The sequence below is a fragment of the Pelobates fuscus genome, chromosome 2 (genome assembly GCF_036172605.1).
Source record: "Pelobates fuscus isolate aPelFus1 chromosome 2, aPelFus1.pri, whole genome shotgun sequence".
Taxonomy (NCBI): Eukaryota; Metazoa; Chordata; class Amphibia; order Anura; family Pelobatidae; genus Pelobates; species Pelobates fuscus.
This window is the reverse complement of record NC_086318.1, coordinates 172,132,000-172,150,997: the sequence shown is the minus strand read 5'-3', so window position 1 is coordinate 172,150,997 and position 18,998 is coordinate 172,132,000. Positions and strand designations below refer to the sequence as shown.

At 35.1% G+C, this 18,998-nt stretch overlaps 1 protein-coding gene across 1 annotated transcript in view; it reads left to right on the top strand.

Moving 5' to 3' along the window:
* Positions 1–18,998, top strand: part of KHDRBS2 (KH RNA binding domain containing, signal transduction associated 2) — a 595,075-nt gene that overhangs the window by 79,141 nt on the left and 496,936 nt on the right. Inside the window, exon 2 of the mRNA XM_063442960.1 lies at positions 13,330–13,457. Coding sequence (XP_063299030.1) covers positions 13,330–13,457 — 128 coding nt within the window. The remainder of the gene's footprint in view (positions 1–13,329; positions 13,458–18,998) is intronic.

The following is an 18,998-nucleotide window of genomic DNA, read 5'->3' as shown; positions in this document are numbered from 1 at the left end:
CAGAAACATGGAGGGGATGGGGGCTAACAGACAGAGACACATAGGAGTCTATTAGAGAGAGAGGGGGCTAGAGGAGTACACATGGAGGGGGCTAGGGGAGAGAGACACATGGAGGGGATGGGGGCTAAGGCAGAGAGATGCATGGAGGGGCTGGGGGAGCTAGGGGAGAGAGGCACAAAAGGGTTGGGGGCTAGGAAATGACACACGGAGGGCTGAAGGGAAGGGAATGAGATACACGTAGGGGCTAGGGAATGAGACAGACGGAGGGGCTGGGGAGGGAATGAGCCAGATGGAAGGGCTGAGGATTGAATGAGACACACGGAGGGGCTGGGTATTGAATGAGACACACGGAGGGGCTGGGGGGCAGAATGAGACACATAGGGGAACACTTGGTCAATTTTTGCACTGGGGCCTGGTGGTTTCTAGTTACGTCTCTGTGTGCAATGTATTTAAATCCTCTGTAGTGAACTTATATAAGTCAGTGAGTCACTGATTGTGTGTCTGCATGGGTCAGTAAATATCTACATTAGTCAGTGAGTCTCTGCATGGCTCAGTGTGTATATGTGTGTCTACATGGATCAGTGAGTGTGTGTCTGAATTGGCCAGTTTGTGTCTGTATGGGTCTATTACCGGCCCTTAGTGGTGGTTAACATGATGTATAAAGTGAGGCTAATAATTGTAAATCTGCAAACAGATTACTAAGAAAGGAAGCCAAGATCAAGTATTTAAAAGAGATCAAAGAAATGAGAAAACCAGAACACCGGAATTCAGAACAAACATTAGTCAAGGCCAGATTGTTACACAGCAACAGAATTTACAATACATGCACTATAGGCCTCTATAACAATATAAAGACGGTATCCCTGTGAATATATAGTAGAGAGTGTCTAAGTGGTGTGAATAAATCACTAAGAGTTAAGCGTATGTATTGTATCTAGATTGCCCTACAAGAGATATGTTGTAACGTTAAATTGTAATGAAATGATCGAGTCCCTAGATAGGAAGTACAAAAGAGTAGAAAAAAAAAATAGAAATGTGTATAGTTATAATCAGTACAGCTACCAAAAAAGGAAGGTGAGTATATCCTGATAAAAGGGGAATATCACCTAAATGTCTAGATGAATACAAATTAAAACGCGGATTAATGCCCTTAAGATCACATTTTATCTCTTTAGAAAAAGCAAATATGATGACAGTGCATAGATAAAGCAGTATATAGTGTAGGATAACTAGAATACAGCATATATATAGGGTACATTGCTGAATATTTAGAGCTTGGTAAAGCTGAAGTGTAAGTGATAATAGCTGACTGGAAATGATACATATATATATATATATATATATATATGGGAGCCCTAAGCCTGTGCCTTCAAGGGCACCTAAATGTCTGCTGTATATGTGCCTAACAGTAGAGACTCCCAATATCTATAAGTAGCCTGAAAAACCCTAAATCTCTGCCTTCAAGGGCACCTGATCTACTGCCGAAAGAAAGATAAATACGCTAAACTAAGACCAGCTTCGGCTACTGCCTGAGCTATGTAGGCGCACCATCACATGCATTACCGCTTCTTCAATGACCCATAAATCCTCTTTTTTTATATATCACAAACTATTCAAATACTGGCCCACTGCTATTGGAAAGGAGAAATACCCCACTTTCTCTGGAGACCCCCTTTTGAGGACATCCAAGGACCATCTACATATCCATAGACGGGGATTATACTGTCCAGGTGCACATATCTGGAGCTGAGTATAAGCTCCAGAAAATTGTAAGTGCAATTCCTTTACCTTCATTTATTATCACATAAGATCCTAACATACTACACTATATCTGTGTCTTCTTCCTTCCCTCCTCCATATCGCTCTGAGCGTGGGAATTCCATCACAGGCACTTCTCCCTGATCCTACTATTTACACCCATCGTACCACCAGAAAAGAAGCGACTCTGGTTTTTGGGAAGTTTCAGCAGCCACATACTATAATCTACATATAAATTAAAATATATGCAGACAGAAAGACCAGAGAACTTGGCTCTCAAGACCTGTATTTAACCCTGTAACTTTCCAGGACACCATACAACATGTACATGGGGGGTACTGTTTTACTCAGGAGACTTAGCTGAACACAAATATTAGTGTTTCAAAACCGTAAAACATATCACAACGATGATATCGTCAATAAAAATGCAGTTTTGGCATTTTTCACACACAAACTGTACTTTTACTGACGTGATACGCTTTAATATTTTTTAAACACTAATATTTGTGTTCAGTGAAGTCTCCTGAGTATAACAGTCCCCCCCTCACCACCCCCCCCATGTACAGCCTTTATGGTGTTTTCAAAAGTTACTTAGTCAAATATAATGCTGGAATTTCCTTTTTTTTTCACATTGAAATTTTCCAGGTTGATTATGTTGCCTTTGAGACCGTATAGTAGCCCAGGAATGAGAACTACCCACATGATGGCATACCATTTGCAAAAGTTAACAACTCAAGGTATTGCAAATGGGGTATGTCCAGTCTTTTTTAGTAGCTACTTAGTCACAAACACTGACAAAACTAGCGTTCAATTTAGTTTTTTGCATTTTTCACACACAACAAATATGAATGCTAACTTTGGCCAGTGTTTGTGACCAAATGGCTACTAAAAAGACTGGACATACCCCATTTGTAATACCTTGAGTTGTTTACTTTTGCAAATGGTATGCCATCATGGGGATAATTTTCATTCCTGGGCTACCATTCGCTCTCAAAGGCAACATAATCAGTCTGGAAAATTTCAATGTGTATAAAATGAAAAATGCAATGTGCTATATTTGACCCTGTGACTTTCCAAAACACCATAAAACCTGTACATTGGGGGTACTGTTTTACTCATGAGACATCGCTGAATACAAATATGTTTACTTTATTGCAGTAACAACTAACAGTATTGTGACATCCACAGTTAAAATGCCATGCAGAACTAAAAAAAATAACATTTCTTAATTTCTCAATTTTTGTTTATATTTTATTCATATTGAATTATGTTTAATATACAAATATTTTATGTGACATGAAAGTCCTGTTTCTCCTGAACAAAATGATATATGATTAGTGTGGGTGCACATGATATGTGAATTATGCCTTACCAGACATATGCACAAAGGCTTTGTTTACATTTTGTTTTGATCACAACTTGTACAACTGCCTCAGTCCTTAAGGGGTTAAAATAAATCATTTGAAATGTTGTTGTTTTTTTAAACAGATTGGAACCATTTCTCGCTCTAATTCAAACAAATTAAAGTGATGCCTAAGTCTTAGTGGCAAAGCTGGGTCTAAACTAGCCAAGCAATGGCTATAGGTGAATTTGAGACTTTTTCCAGAGCAGCTATTTTAGCCTCGGTTTTCCTATTTGGAAATTATGTGCTAAACTTTAGTGTATAATGAGTAACCTTAGATGTATTTACTTGATAATTCACTTCACTGCATTTTTCTTTCATACTTCAGCTCTTTTTATATTTTCTCTTGAGAACCTCAAAATGAAAATGAATGCAAGCTTTCATCAAATTCCAGCTGTCTTTAGCTTTACACTACCTTACCTCTTACAGAAAGAGTGAGCTCTGATGATGTATCACTTACTAGCATAAAGAGTTAGAAATAACAATATAATAAAAGAAAACAAAATTTCCAACTGCCCAAATCTGTTCCATCTTTACTTAATTTTAAAAAAACTATCTATTAATTATGCACTCAAATGCATCCAATATGCATCCAAAAAAGAATCAATATATAAATCTGCAAAAAATTATTTATTATACACTAAATACACCAAATTTATAAAATAGAAAAAAGGAAGGAGAAAAAAAGACCATTATTGCCAAATATACAGACTGATGATCCCTCTGTGAATTCATCTATAGTGAATATGAAAAAAATTCATGATATATACATCTGAATTATTTACAACTATATACAGTCCATTAATGTCATATGGATAAAGCTGAAAGTTCATATATACTATGTTAGATCCACCACTAATTGATAATCTGTTTAAACAGAAAAATATGTTTAAAAAAAAAAAAAAAAAGGGGGCAAAAAGAGAAAAAAGAGGAAAAATACAAAATGAAAAACTGAAGAGTTCAAAAAACTGCAAAAATGTTGTATGAAATTGGTTGGATCTCACCACAGGTTATGGAGGCTGTAGACATGGACTGTGGAATGAAATCTGTTCACTTATAGGTAGATGTCCAATAGACCGATGGGAAAAAGGTTCAAAAGTATCACTTTATCCGATGAACAGTCATTAGAGATCATCCCCATCTGATCCAATTTCCGGTCTCCTGTCTCACGTGTCTTGTGTGTAACTGGGCTGCGTGCTCGGGACAGAAATGCCCCTTCAAAAACCCTAAATTAAGAAGTAAGATTACTGAACTTTTATATCGGCATGGCCCGCCCATCAGCGTACTTCCCACAATGGTGTGATGACGTCATTAAAAACAACTTTATTATACATATAATAGAATTTTTTTTTAAATTCTAACACAGTCAATGTGAGTTGCACAGCTGCTAACACAGTCATTAGCATAGCTGCTATTTTACACCTTTGAATTCAAAATTCTCACTTTATTAAATAACCCTGTGTATTATAGAAGTTAAATAAATACTGGTTGCAATATGCATAGTAATTATTGTCTTTGGATTTTAATACTAAAATTTTAAGACAATCCACGAAGAGTCACATTGTTGCAGAGATTTTTTTAATTTCCTTTCCTGTTAGCAGTCTAGACTGTGAAAATTAGTAGCATGAAATTAAATTCAATATTTGCATATTTACAGTTATTATAAGGATTAAATCATACTTTTTGCAGTCAAGTAATTTAAAAAAAAAAACATTTTGTCACTAAAGCAAAATGTTTATTACAATGCCCTTGTGAAAAACTTTAAAGTAATGCATACATCTATGGCTCCAAATTAAATTAATACAATATGCATAAAATATGAATCTTGAATTTCTCATGAACTTCATATAAATGTAAAATATTGTTACTTTATTATGTTGTTTAACCTCTCAGTTTGTATACTTGGTAAACTGAAATTGCCATTGCTGGCCTTACAGCACCATGTACACAAAGGTTTAGTTTCAGTTTAAAGAAGAAAACACATTTCAGAAATAGAAAAAAAAAATCTACCCCTCACATTCCAAAGCAATACTTATTAGTTAGATAATTAGAACACTCCCCCCTCTGCCGAAAAGGAAGAAGAAAAAGTAGGTGAGATATAAAGTTAAATAAGTATTGGCTTATATGACTACATAATATATATGTTATGCCATTCAAACTTCTGTTTTTGTATTAAAAAGCACAAAACTGTATTTTGTGTCATCTATTATTATTATTTTTGTTTTATAAAGCGCCAACAAGTTCCGTAGCATTGTACAATGGGTGGACTAACAGACACATATTTGTAACCAGACAAGTTTGACACACAGGGCCCTGCTCAATTAGCTTACATGCTACTACTTTATATTTTGAAAATTAGCAAATCATTTTCATTTTACCTATTCTTTTTTGTTAGTCGAATGGAAAACAGAACTACATTGACTTTATTTATTTTGAAGAGGGTTCTTTTCAAAATGGTATTATCTTAAAGGAAAAGTCTGAGCTTAAACATAACTAGAGCTCAGTGTTAGTTGAGCTGCTGACTTGTCTCCACCTCCACAGCTATTTACTCCTTATTTTAGCTGTATAGTATTTCAAAGCCATGCTAAGGCTACAGGGAACAGTGATTGGCTATGAGATGGAGTGATATCATCTGCTGAGCTTATCTCATCGGTTGAGCTGAGTATGTACTCAGAATGTGCCCAATATGAAATCTGCTTTGTAAAAACATGAGTGTGGGAGAGGCATTAAACTTTAGAAAACTGTAAAAATATTTTAGCAAAACTAATGAGATTTAAATGTGAATAATAAGTATAAATGTTATCAGGTAACTTATGTTGTATTGGTGCCCAGAGTATGATTAGAGAGTAATTTTACTGTATATTTGAAAGTGTATCAAGTAATTATTTTTATTAATTATTATTAAATAATATTACTATTTCCTTTTTTCAGCTTTACATGTTTTTTTCAATAGTATACTGATAATACACCAGAAAGACATTTATGTATATAAACATATAATGGACATAGAATATTATATACTCCATTCATAAGTACGTAGGATATAATCTCAATATACAAATATATGTTATTCTTATTACAAACACTGTAACCCCATAATCCACACCATCTATTATTAACCCCTTAGGGACTGAGCCAAACGTACACATTTTGATCAAAATAAAACGTAAACAAAACTTGGAATTTGACTATATGACTGTTCAACTTTAATTCACCTCTTTCATATTAAGTGCACCCACACTTATTATATATCATTTTATTCAGGGGAAACAGGGCTTTCATTTAGCATCAAATATTTTGCTATGAAACATAATTTAATATGAATAAAATATTAAATAAAATTGAGAAATTAAGAAATGTTATTTTTTTAGTTCTGCTTGACATTTTAACTGTGAATGTCATAATACTGTTTGCTGTTACTGCAATAAAATACACATATTTGTATTCAGCAATGTCTCACGTGTAAAACAGTACCCCCTATGTACAGGTTTTATGGTGTTTTAGGAAGTTACAGGATCAAATATAGCATGTTACATTTTTCAGTTTTTTCCCATTGAAATTAGCCAGATTGGTTACGTTCCATTTGAGATCGTATGGTAGCCCAGGAATTAGAATTATTCCCATGATGGCATACCATTTGCAAGAAAACTCAAGGTATTGCAAATGGGGTACTTCCAGTATTTTATAGTAGCCACTTAGTCACAAACACTGGCCTACCATTTGCAAGAAAACTCAAGGTATTGCAAATGGGGTACTTCCAGTATTTTATAGTAGCCACTTAGTCACAAACACTGGCCAAAGTTAACGTTAATATTTGTTTGTGTGTGAAAAATGCAAAAAAACTATTTTAATGCCAATTTTGTCCAGTGTTTGTGACTAAGCGACTACTAAAAAAGACTGGACATACCCAATTTGCAATACCTTGGGGTGTCTACTTTTGCAAATGGTATGCCATCATGGGGGTAATCCTCCTTCCTGGGCTACCATACGGTCTCAAAGGCAACGTAACAATCTGGTGAATTTCAATGTGAAAAAACTTAAACACAAGCCTTATATTTGACTCTATAACTTTTGAAAACACCATAAAACATGTACATGAGGGGTTCTGTTATACTCGGGAGACTTCCCTGAACACAAATATTAGTTTTTCAAAACCATAAAACATATCAAAGGAATTATTTTGTCAGTGTAAGTGCCGTTTGTGTGTGAAAAATGCCAAAACTTTACTTTCGCTGATGATATCATCGTTGTAATACATTTTACTGTTTTGAAACACTAAAATTTGTGTGAGTAAAACAGTAACCCTCATGTACAGGTTTTATAGTGTCTTGGAATGTTACAGGGTTAAATATAGTGCTAGCAAATTCAATTCTCTGGACTTTTTGCCTGGGTTATCAGGCAGGTCGCGCAAATTGTAATTAATAATATGACTTAATCATGTAAAAATATGACATAAATATATACGTAGAATTAAAATATAAAATATACATATATATATATATATATAATTTGTTACCATTTTTATTTATATATAGGTGTATATATATAGTGATATATAAATATGTATTTATGTATATAGATATATGTATTATTTTGTTCTAAGTTTATATAAATATAAAAATACAGTTATAACAAAATTACACATATATGTATATATTATTTTGTTTCATTATTATTATTAATTTTAACGTGTATATATATTTCTTTATTTTATATTATATATATATCATTTTATATATATATTTAATATTATTTTACGTGTATTTTGATATTAATATATATATGTATAATTATAGATATATTAATATGAAAATACACTTAGACAGTGTATGTGTATGTCAGGTAAGTCCCCCCAACGTGATTGCCAGCATGGGATCGCCGGTGAGCAGGCAAGCGTTTAGAGCCAGGTCCCCAAGTACAGCATAGCATATCCGCCGTCCTTAAGGGGTTAATTTTGAGTTTTATTAAATAAACAAATACAAAATATTATTACAAATAGATTATAACTATTGACAACTTTTTCCATTCGCCATGGCAAACTATGGTTTCGATGTAATATTTTTAGAAAATATTTTTAGAAAAGTGTTTCAAATTATCACAATCTGTTAGAAAAACATTTTTAAATGATTTATCTTCAGTAAAGTCTATGATAATTTTTTATATATAAATGATTTGAAATGGTTATCCAAAAATATTAAATAGAGGCCATAGTCTGTGCTGGGCAAAATTAAGTAGAGTTCTAGTTTTGAAAATGTATATAAAATATTGTAAAAGTGTGACAAGGTCACAGTCTTTTATTTTAAAGAACTCTGTCATTGAAGACAATCATGCCCCAAGATTTAATACCACTATTTTTTTTTTTTAAATAACAGATAAGGACTTTTAATGACTTATCCCTGTTAAAAAAAAAAAAAAAAAACATCCAAGTGATTCTTCTCATGCCAAGGATAGGCCTAAAGAAAAAGCAAATAGATGTGCCACATTACCAGATTACATTTCTCAATTTGACACATCTCAAAACCAAACAGAGGTCAAGGGTATGCCCCATTCTAGGCTATGAGTATAATTAAATCAGATGGGAGAGCAGTTGTCCGTTTTATAGCCAATCACCGCACTTATTCATACTAAATGTAAAACTGTTATTTGACAATGTTTAGTTTTTACAAAAAAACTGAAATGTGTTAGTTCTCATCTCTGTGTATTCTATAAATGTTTTTTTTTAAACCATGATAGCTTACCTTAGAAATATTTAAGGGAAGCATAGAGGATTGTTTACTTACTAAACATGGATTTGTGATATGTATCACCTATAAACTAAGATGCATCCTAGAAATGAATGGAAAGGGAGTTGAATGCATTTCTATAGGGAATGTTTAATGTCTCCATGCTGAGGACACAGTGGTAGTTCCTTCAAAGATTGAAAGGCTTTAATAGGAAGTATGTCTAGTGGCTTCCTCAGTGACAGCCCCTAGAGGTGTTCCTATGGAAAATGTAAACATAGTCTCTTCACGGAAAAGTTTTTACAAAGCAGAGCTTGCAGGGACAGCCTTTTGTTCTCCAAAACCACCACAATAAGCTGTAGTGATTCAGGAAATTACTGTATACTTTAATACTCAGCAGTGCCATGGGCTAATTACATCATGTTAAAAAGTGGATACACTTTTTTATGTATGCTGCTTGTGCTGGCAATAGATAGGTTAATTACTTTCCATTCCCTGTGGCAATGCACTGTTAATTAGGATACTTCCATCATTAACAATTACGAGATCAATTAGCTGTGTGTATTGATGGCAATCATAGGTTAAGCTATAGCTACCACTGACAGTGAACAGACTTATTAACCTGCCCTTCTAGATGCTACAAGCATACAGTGTCAGATTGTAAAATATAACACAGAGAAGCTAATTAACTCCCTCTAACTGAAAGCAGTCTACTATAATATAGCTACTAGATTGTTTTAATTATATTTTCATTAGGGATTTTTTTTTACAGAAACATCTATGAATAGATATTTAGGGATTATTTGTGGGGGGAAAAAAACATAAACGTGAACATAATTATACCTTTATTTGTCTGTGAGTTTGTGTGCTTATGTGCCTCAAATTTACTAATTGCTGTGTCAATCAGTATCTCCTTATAGATGATTCAATGTATCTCTATGAGGAACATTAAGTGTCTCCATGCAAAGCATAAAGATGCTGAGTGTAGGTGCTGCAGAGAGTGCATTACCTCACCAGGAAACCCCTCTAATTGTTGTCTAGTGAAGTAAAGGTAAAGTAAAGGTGGCCTTATGCACCAAAGTAAACAATGCCTTTTCTCAAAAAATATAGTTCCAAAGCAGTATAGAGGATACAGTCATAGATCTACAAGAATAAAAGATTAAAATAGTGCAACACAGTAAACCATATAATTTTGTATGCTAATAGAGCGCACTCACTGGTTGTAGACAGGTATAGGAATGTGGAGGGATCATCCAAAACTCCTCCTCCTTTGGCAACACCACTGCAGCATGAAGGGCAGGACTCAAGGTTTGAAAGATAAGATCTGCTTTATTCAGTATAACAAATTATATAAAATAAAAAATATGTAAAATAAAAATGAAAAAACTAAAATATAAGTGCTACCAAAATATATTTTCTCAGAAAAGGCAGCTTTTACACTCAAGAACATGCAGGGCCAGGTTACATGCTCTAGAAAACTCTTAACCACTACATTAACCTGTAGTGGTTCTGGTGCGTATATTGTCCCTTTAATTAATCAAGAAGGGTCTAAATTAATTGATCTCCTTCCTGTAGTTAATACATTCTACATGCTACACAAACAGATGTGTTGTTTATGGACATGTTTGCAAATGCAATCCAGTAGGATATTGTTTTCCCCTTTTTGATGTCATCTCTTTCTTTTTGGGACACTAATCTATTTTTTTTTCACAGGTATAATATCAGAATGATTTTAAACTTCATTATGAGACATATTGTTGTATATCTCTTTTTAAATGCATTATAATGTGATATATATGTTGCTTAATAAAATATAAGTATGTTTAGGATGTTAGTTAATTTATTCTGATAACTGGCAGTGGCCTTTTGAAATGAGAGCACGGTTTAATATATTAGTACTATGGGTCCTGTGCCCAATATGGCTCCCTCAACTTCAGGCAGCTGTTTGAATAATGCGAAACCCGGAAGGATGCACCACGCAACGGTGCTCGAGTGTCGTTGTGCATGTGTGGTGATGTCATACGCGAGGTGAAAGGTTACACTGCCGGAACCCGGAAGTGACTGGGAGAGTTTGAGGAAATGGTGCCAAACCTAAGTACAGAACAAGATAGACCCGTATATAAAAAGACAGAGGGAAGGACTAATCATGGACCTAGAGGAAGACCATAAGGTTGAAACACGTTGTGCTCTTTATCTTGGGCTTTTATGCACTCTTGTGTCACTGCTATTTCTTGTATTTTGCACTTTTATTTTGAAGTAAATTGATTTTAATATACTTCAAGTCTCTTCACTATATCTTTGGAAGAAGAAGCTACAGGTCTAAATAACACATCAAAGCAGCCTGATTTATTGACAAGCCAATACAGTTGGAGTCTGCTATGTTGCTCTGGGAAGTGTGAATGACCCATTACCTCTGTGTCCTTTCTTTTTGTATGTTAAAACAGTATTGTGCTATGTAGCTTTTCTGTTCTGCGATTGATCAAGGGTATATCACTGATCAATATTCTCTATTGTTTGTTTGAGCTTGTATGAACGATTCAAATTTTTTTTAAGCTGTGCCCAAATAAATCAATCCATCTGAGATTTACCTGTGGACTCTTATTCAATGAACAAGAGTCCATAGGTAAAACCTGGACTGATTGATAAATTCAGGCATAGATTAAAAACAATTTGAATCATTCGTACCAGCTGAAATGCATTTTTGCACAAGGCTAGTTGTCTATCATGCTGTGATATATCATTGAAAACATGGTAGATCTAATAACTTTCTTTATAGAACAATAGAAGGAAGGAACAATATAACCCAATAATTTTATTTTATTTTGTAAATTTTTTGAGTGTTTGTTTATTTATTCACATTAGAGCAAGATTAAACATGATTTGAGAAGAAGAGCAAAAATACTTATTTTTTTTTTAACTCATCAATAGTTGCCTACCGCCATCAGACTCTCCCCGAGTCCTCAATCATTTAAGAAGGGCCTTAAAACCCATCTCTTTAGGAAAGCTTATTGCCTCTGAGAGTAACCTCTACATTACATACCTGGCTCTTGCTCTCTCCTATAGGGCAGTGCTTTACTCTCTCCTTCAGCTCTGCTTCACTCCCACCCTATTTGATTGATATTTCCTGTCCTAACGTGTCTTATTCCCCACCTCCTATAGACTGTAAGCTCGTTTGAGCAGGGTCCTCTTCAACCTATTGTTCCTGTAAGTTTTTTTGTAATTGTCCTATTTATAGTTACATCCCCCCTCTCATAATATTGTAAAGCGCTACGGAATCTGTTGGCGCGATATAAATGGCGATAATAATAATAATAAATTATACAAGTTCATTTATCTTCATTCTGTGTACTATTAATTTATTCACTCAAAACCAAATTGTGGTTAGCTAAAATCTGAATTGAAGAATTCAGGCTAAAATATTGTACCTATATAATAGTTATATAATATAAGCTGAATATATTTTCTAGATCAGATATTTTTCCAGTACATTTTGAATTTCAGTTTTCAACTAAATACATTTTAAAGTTTAGTTAATAAACACCACACTAATTATTTACTTGGAATATTTTCATATACTAGCTTTTTGGTTGTGCTTATAGCGGACATCGAACACATTACATTGCATTTTTAACAAAATATATTCTATATTTTACATTGTTGATAGTATGGTTTACATGTTGACATGACAGTAGGGTTTATAATGCTGACTGATTAAAATAGTCACCAAAAAATGTGCTTTGCGTTTAGCCACCTACAGATTTTCTTACAGCAGAATGGCATCAATTTAAAACTGTGTAAAATGCAAATGGACATTCACTGCACAGCAATTTAGAGAAAGGAAATGCTAACTATATATTTTATAGATTCGACAGCAGGACACGTCAGTTTACATTGTTTAGTACAATAACACTGCAAACATGACAGTAAATTGTGAACAAGACACAATGAGGGCAAGCTGGGTGAAAAGAATGGAACACTCAGAATTAGAAAAGACAGAATCTGTTGCAATGTTTACTCCTATGTCAGCAAATCTTAAGATACAAATAAATGTGATTCCAATGTTAGTGGCTTAATCCATTAGTATGTAGTATAGAGTCATAACTGCTGGTTATGTGCTTTTTACTGGAAAGTATTTGTTGACTATTATCAGTAAATGGAATATTATCAGTGAATGTGAATGTAGATGATGTTGCAAATTATTTCACACTGTCAAATTTACTCACTTTGCCAGGGCTGCGATAGTCTTCAATATATTTTGAATATTTTTTTATTTTTTTTTAAAAAGCAATCACAAATATCTAAATGCATATAAGAACATTTATTTTTGTATAGTGATAATGCATATTTTAACGATAAAAAAAGATCTACGATTTTAAAATCTGTGTATCTCCTATTTCTTTGCTTTTTTATGATTTTGCCCAATTTTTATTTCCTATTTTTCTTCTGTAGAGATCGAAAAGTTCCATGATTCCGAGGGAAAGAAAGAAGATGAGGAAAAGAAATATCTAGATATAATCAGCAACAAAAATATAAAGCTATCAGAGAGAGTATTGATACCAGTTAAACAATATCCAAAGGTAATTCCCTTTTCCATACATTTTAAAAAGATGATTTAATATGAACATGACACTGATAACATACCATTTAGCACTATTAAGGGGAACAGAACGCTATGAAAATCTATGCTAGTAAGGATTTGTATAAAACAAATTGACATTATTCCAGGCAATGTGAGATCTACAAAAACATCTTGATAACCACATCTTACCATTTGGCCTTCATATGGACACAACTCCAGTCAGAATGTACCATATAAATATATCTTGGGACAGAATGGTAGAGTCCTTAATTTTAATGTATTCTTTGTGCTGTATGTCAGGAGACTGGACTGCTCCAATGGAAACACAAGAGGGTGGCTTTGCCTATGGTGTCTTGGCATTCATTTTGGAGATTAGTTTTGGCCTGAACAACAATACGTTTGAATTTGTGCAGATGAGGTGATTGGATAAACTATCCAGACTCTCGCAACACCGAACAATTTGATTTGCAATTCTGAACGGCGTTCCTTGTATGGGGGAAAAAAAAAGTGATGGAAATAGAAATATGAAAAAAATTTGATGGGGCAATCAAGCATATTTAATATTATTTTACTTCAGCTATTTAGGTAGACAGACCAGAAGTAGTACTGTGTGCTTGACCTTGTTGTGCCTGTGTAGGAGTGAGAGATAACCTGTGTCATTGATATTAGTGTTATACTGGCTTACTGCTGTATATTCCTTGCTTGCTACTGCCAGTGGCCCTTGAAACAAGTTTGAGCGGGAGATTACCATTGCATTACTGGTAATTGCATTACTGATTCTAGCATTAGACTAGGTTCAGGGCACTGATGTATCTATCTACCTAGTTAGCAGTCTAGCTACTGTGTGTCAGTGGCACTTAAAACACCTATACGTGGGGGATAGGAGATTGCTTTTGTGTCATTGATCCTAGTGTGAGACTAGGTTTACGGTACTATTTATTTACCTAGCCTAGCAGTCTAGCTACTGTATGTCATTGGCACTTAAAACAACATTAAGTAGGAAATAGGAGATTGTCATAGTGTTATTAATCTAATGGCACCAGCTTAGAAATGTATTGTTTGTATTATTTTTTATATATTTTTTTACTTTTTACTGAACACCCCCCTCCCAAAAAATGTATTTCCACAGACACTTAACAATTTTTTATTTATTTTTTTCAACTGCAATATTGCCTAACTACTGCCACATTGGCAGCCACACAAACTTCATCCTAGTGTGAAACTGGTGGTTACGGTTAATGCAGTGTCCTACTGCAAGCCACTGACACTTACTTGGAATCACCAATTTACAATTTGACATGTCTTTTTGTGTTAGGGGTTTGTAAAAGAATATACTTTTTTTCTAAGTGTGTTCCATCAAGTGTGTACCGTACAAGTGTATGAGCACTGTTGGCTGTTTGAAATATAATGCTTCTTATAGACAAACACAATAATGCTATAGTAGTCAATCCTCCAACAACCAATCCACTTTGCAACACAAACATTTATTTTTGCTGAATAAAGTTGTGTTAGTTTACACAATACATAATAATTATATCTTAAATGTATTGCAATAAGAAAAACACAAACCCACCATTATCAATGTTACCCCATAATCCCAAAACGTGTTTGAGGGAGGGTATGGGGAAAGGATCTTGCTCCGCAAACACCATAAGCAATAGTGCCATGGCCTTAGAGTCCAAACAGTTCTTCCATGTCCATGAGGATTTCCAATACCTTGACCACTGCTTCCTCCACCACCAGCACCGTGACCACCCATATTAGTAGTATTTGTCTTCAGGACATTGGAATTTGCAGCATGTCTATTACATTTGCTTCAACATCAATGAGAGAATTTTTTTTTTTTTTTTTTTTCATCATCTTTCTCATGCTGCAACAACATGTAATGCTGCTTCTACTGGCACTGCAGATCCACAGCCAGCTATAGGGGGCAGATCCACAGCCAGCTATAGGTGGCCTGATTTTCCAGGGAGGGCTGCATGGGCTGTCAAGCAGTCCTCCCGAAGAGGACCGCGGCAGAGGTAAGTACCGCAGACTTCTTGGGAGCATAAGCCAATATGGCGTTCTCTGCCACCGCAACGGCTTTAAAGCCCATTGTAATGGAGACGGAATAGAACGCCGTAACGTGTTAAGGGTTTAAGAAACTATTTTTCCAGTTTGGTTGTTTTGGTCTGGAATTTGTGAATAAACAATGTTAGGTATATCTAGATAATAAAATAATTACTAAATAAAAAAAAAAGATACAATCCTATGTATAAGGGAAATTTTACACTGTTTACATCAGAGAGGCTGAATATCCTCCTTGCACTCTAAGACAAAGGCAAAAAAGGGAGAACAAAGATCCCATGAGGATGAGATCCCAACATAATAGGTCATTTATCTGAACTTGTGGCTTACAGTAGAATTACTAATCTGAAAGGTCACACCCGAGAGCTAAGCCGCATTCTCTTGCACTTCTTGCATCCAGCTGTCAGCTAAGACATGTCATTAGTATGAAAAGTTTACAGGGTGATCCCTTGGCTTTGCAGCCAGGCTACATGTGCAAAATTGCTATACTTGGAGTTAGTATCACAATACAATTCTGGAGCACACAAGGTCTGTAACATTCCCCAAGTATGTGAAACGTGTATAAAAACAAAAAGAATAATAATAATAAATATATATATATATATATATATATATATATATATATATATATATATATAACCAGCAGATTTGGCAGAAGTTGGTAAAAAAATTATCAAATAAAACTGTTCTTAGTTAAAGATCTAACGAGCCAAAATTATACAAATATATACTTTTGTGGTTTTAGAGTCTGTTAAAGTTAAAATCTTTAGCTTTAACAACTGCTTAGATTTAGCCTTAACAACTGCAATTCACTCCTTACAATATTTGCCCTATACATTTCAAAAGTTAATAGAAATCAGAGACACGTAATGGATTTTATCAGCCAGGACAAAAAAGTAAATTTGTTTTTTTGCACCAGTAGTGTTGAATTTATTCATGTATATGTGTAAGCAAAATGCTGAGAATTTTGTTTTCTATTCTGTTTTCTTATTGTCCTTTAAAAAAAGAAATGTGTGTGCGCATTGGTGAGCAATCTTGGTAATGCTTCAATCACTAAGTCTGTATTAAATTAATTTATATCCCAAAAAGCAAAGCTGTGATCTTAGAGAAATCATTATTTTCAATGCAAAAAAGTGAACACAGAAACAAAACTCTTCTGCACAAGGTTTCTATAAAATTATCTATGCAAATGTATATAAATGTGAATTGAAGTGGACATTATTGAAGCAGAAAAGGTAAGCACATCACTACAATGTTTTAAAATCCACATAGACTGGTAAAACACCAATTTCCTGTGCTCAAAATATTATATGATATTGTTTTGTAATTGTTCAAATTGTTCCTAGATATAAGATAAGGCCAGGTACTAATGAAAGTATTTAGAAAATTGGGCAGAATAGATGGGCCAAATAGTTCTTATCTGCTATCACATTCTATGTTTCTATCTCAAATCCTTCTTGAAGAAAGTCTAGAATATTCTTGATGGAAAGAGTCTGGTTTGGGTACTGTGCAGACAGGCCTAGGGTGGAAAATGCCCATATACAGTAATAGGCTGATGATCTACAAGTCATCAATATCAGGGTAAAAAGGGATTGATGAAACACCAGACCCTTTTGCAGGAGGAGATGATTATTCTCAATGGATTTTACATAGAAAAAAGACAAAAGACAATCAATTTCAAATCAATGCATCTCTATTATGAAAGTTCAGTATCTCCATGCAGAGAGTGTAGACACTGAATTGCAGTGCTGCACACTGTGTAGCACTGCCCCAGAAGCACCTCTAGTAGCCATCTGAGGAGTGGCCATTGGAGGTGTCCCTGGTCTGTAATGTAAACATGTTTCTCTGAAAAGACAGTATTTAAAAAAAGACAGTATTTACTGCAAAAAGCCTTCAGGGACTGAATGTACTCACCAGAACAACATTAAGCTGTATAATATTGTGTTTATGCAAAAAAAGCATCCAAGCAGCACCCTCCTTGTAATATGTAAAACTAGAAGCAGCAGGGAGCCTTGCCACCCTTGTCACTTAGGAGGGTTGTTTTTATATTTAGCCCCCACCTGACACCAATGCATGGGGGGAGACAATAGGTCCCCTCTTATCACGTAGTGCTCCCACCCAACGTTAATGGGTGGGGACTAGGAGGAACAATAAGTCCCCTCCATTATCATTTTGACCGTTAATGGGTGGAGGCTGGGGGGAACAGTAGGTCCCTGATTTAGTATGAGACCTTACTCGTGGGGCATGGGTGGGTGCTAAATGGGGACACTAGGGGCAGGAAAGAGATATTAACCTCCCTTATTTACCAATACTAATTATGTTTTACTTAATATTAGTACAATTGGCTGAAATACTAATTTTGGTCTTTCAGCTTTTTAGTAGATAGCTCCATAATATGTAAAGGTACCAATTTAAGGGCAAGATGCTACGAATGAAATTCTAAACCGTAAGTAATAGACAATTTTATCTGAATACCAATGGACAAACTGTCGACATTCTGTTCAGACCTAATTTGACGAATATAGGCTATGGGTTGGTCTTGATCTCTTTTGCTTTGAACTTTTTATTTTCAAGTTTAGCCCATCTATAGTGATGTCCCGAACGGTTCGCTGGCGAATAGTTCCTGGCGAACATAGCATGTTCGCGTTCGCCACGGACGGCGAACATATGCGATGTTTGGTCCGCCCCCTATTCGTCATCATTGAGTAAACTTTGACCCTGTACCTCACAGTCAGCAGACAAATTCTAGCCAATCAGCAGCAGACCCTCCCAGACCCTCCAACCTCCTAGACAGCATACAGCATACCCTGAGCGCTGGGTGGGGGCCCTAAAAAACAATAAGGGGGGGACCTACTGTCCCCAACCTGCCCCCACCCAAATCAAGCTATCCCCTACCTATCCCCCTCACCCTAAAAATAGTGAGGGGGCAATAAAATAACTAACCTGTAAAAAAAAATTAAACTTACCATTTGACGTCTTCTTTTTTCTAAAATTTTCATTTTTCAGCCCCAAAAAAGGGCAAATAAAAAGCCATCATACCCGACGAACTTAAAATAAAATAAAATACCCGAGCGCAAAAAAAAACCCAACGAAAAAGAAAAAACCCGAGCGCAAAAAATAATCCATCTTCACCCATGGAGGGCTCCGTGCAGACTGAGTTACGCAGGGCGGGGGAAGGCTTATAAAGCCTTGCCCCGCCCTGCAATTAGGCTAAGAACACTCTGATTGGTTGGTTTAAGCCAATCAGAGTGCTCTTTGTCATTTTACACAGTTCCAAAGAACTTTACCACGCTGTGTAAAATGACACAGAGCACTATGATTGGATGGTTTTCAAGCCATCCAATCACAGTGCTCTGTGTCATTTTACACAGCGTGGGAAAATTCCAAAGAACTTTCCCACGTTGTGTAAAATGACAAAGAGCACTCTGATTGGCTTAAACCCACCAATCAGAGTGTTCTTAGCCTAATTGCA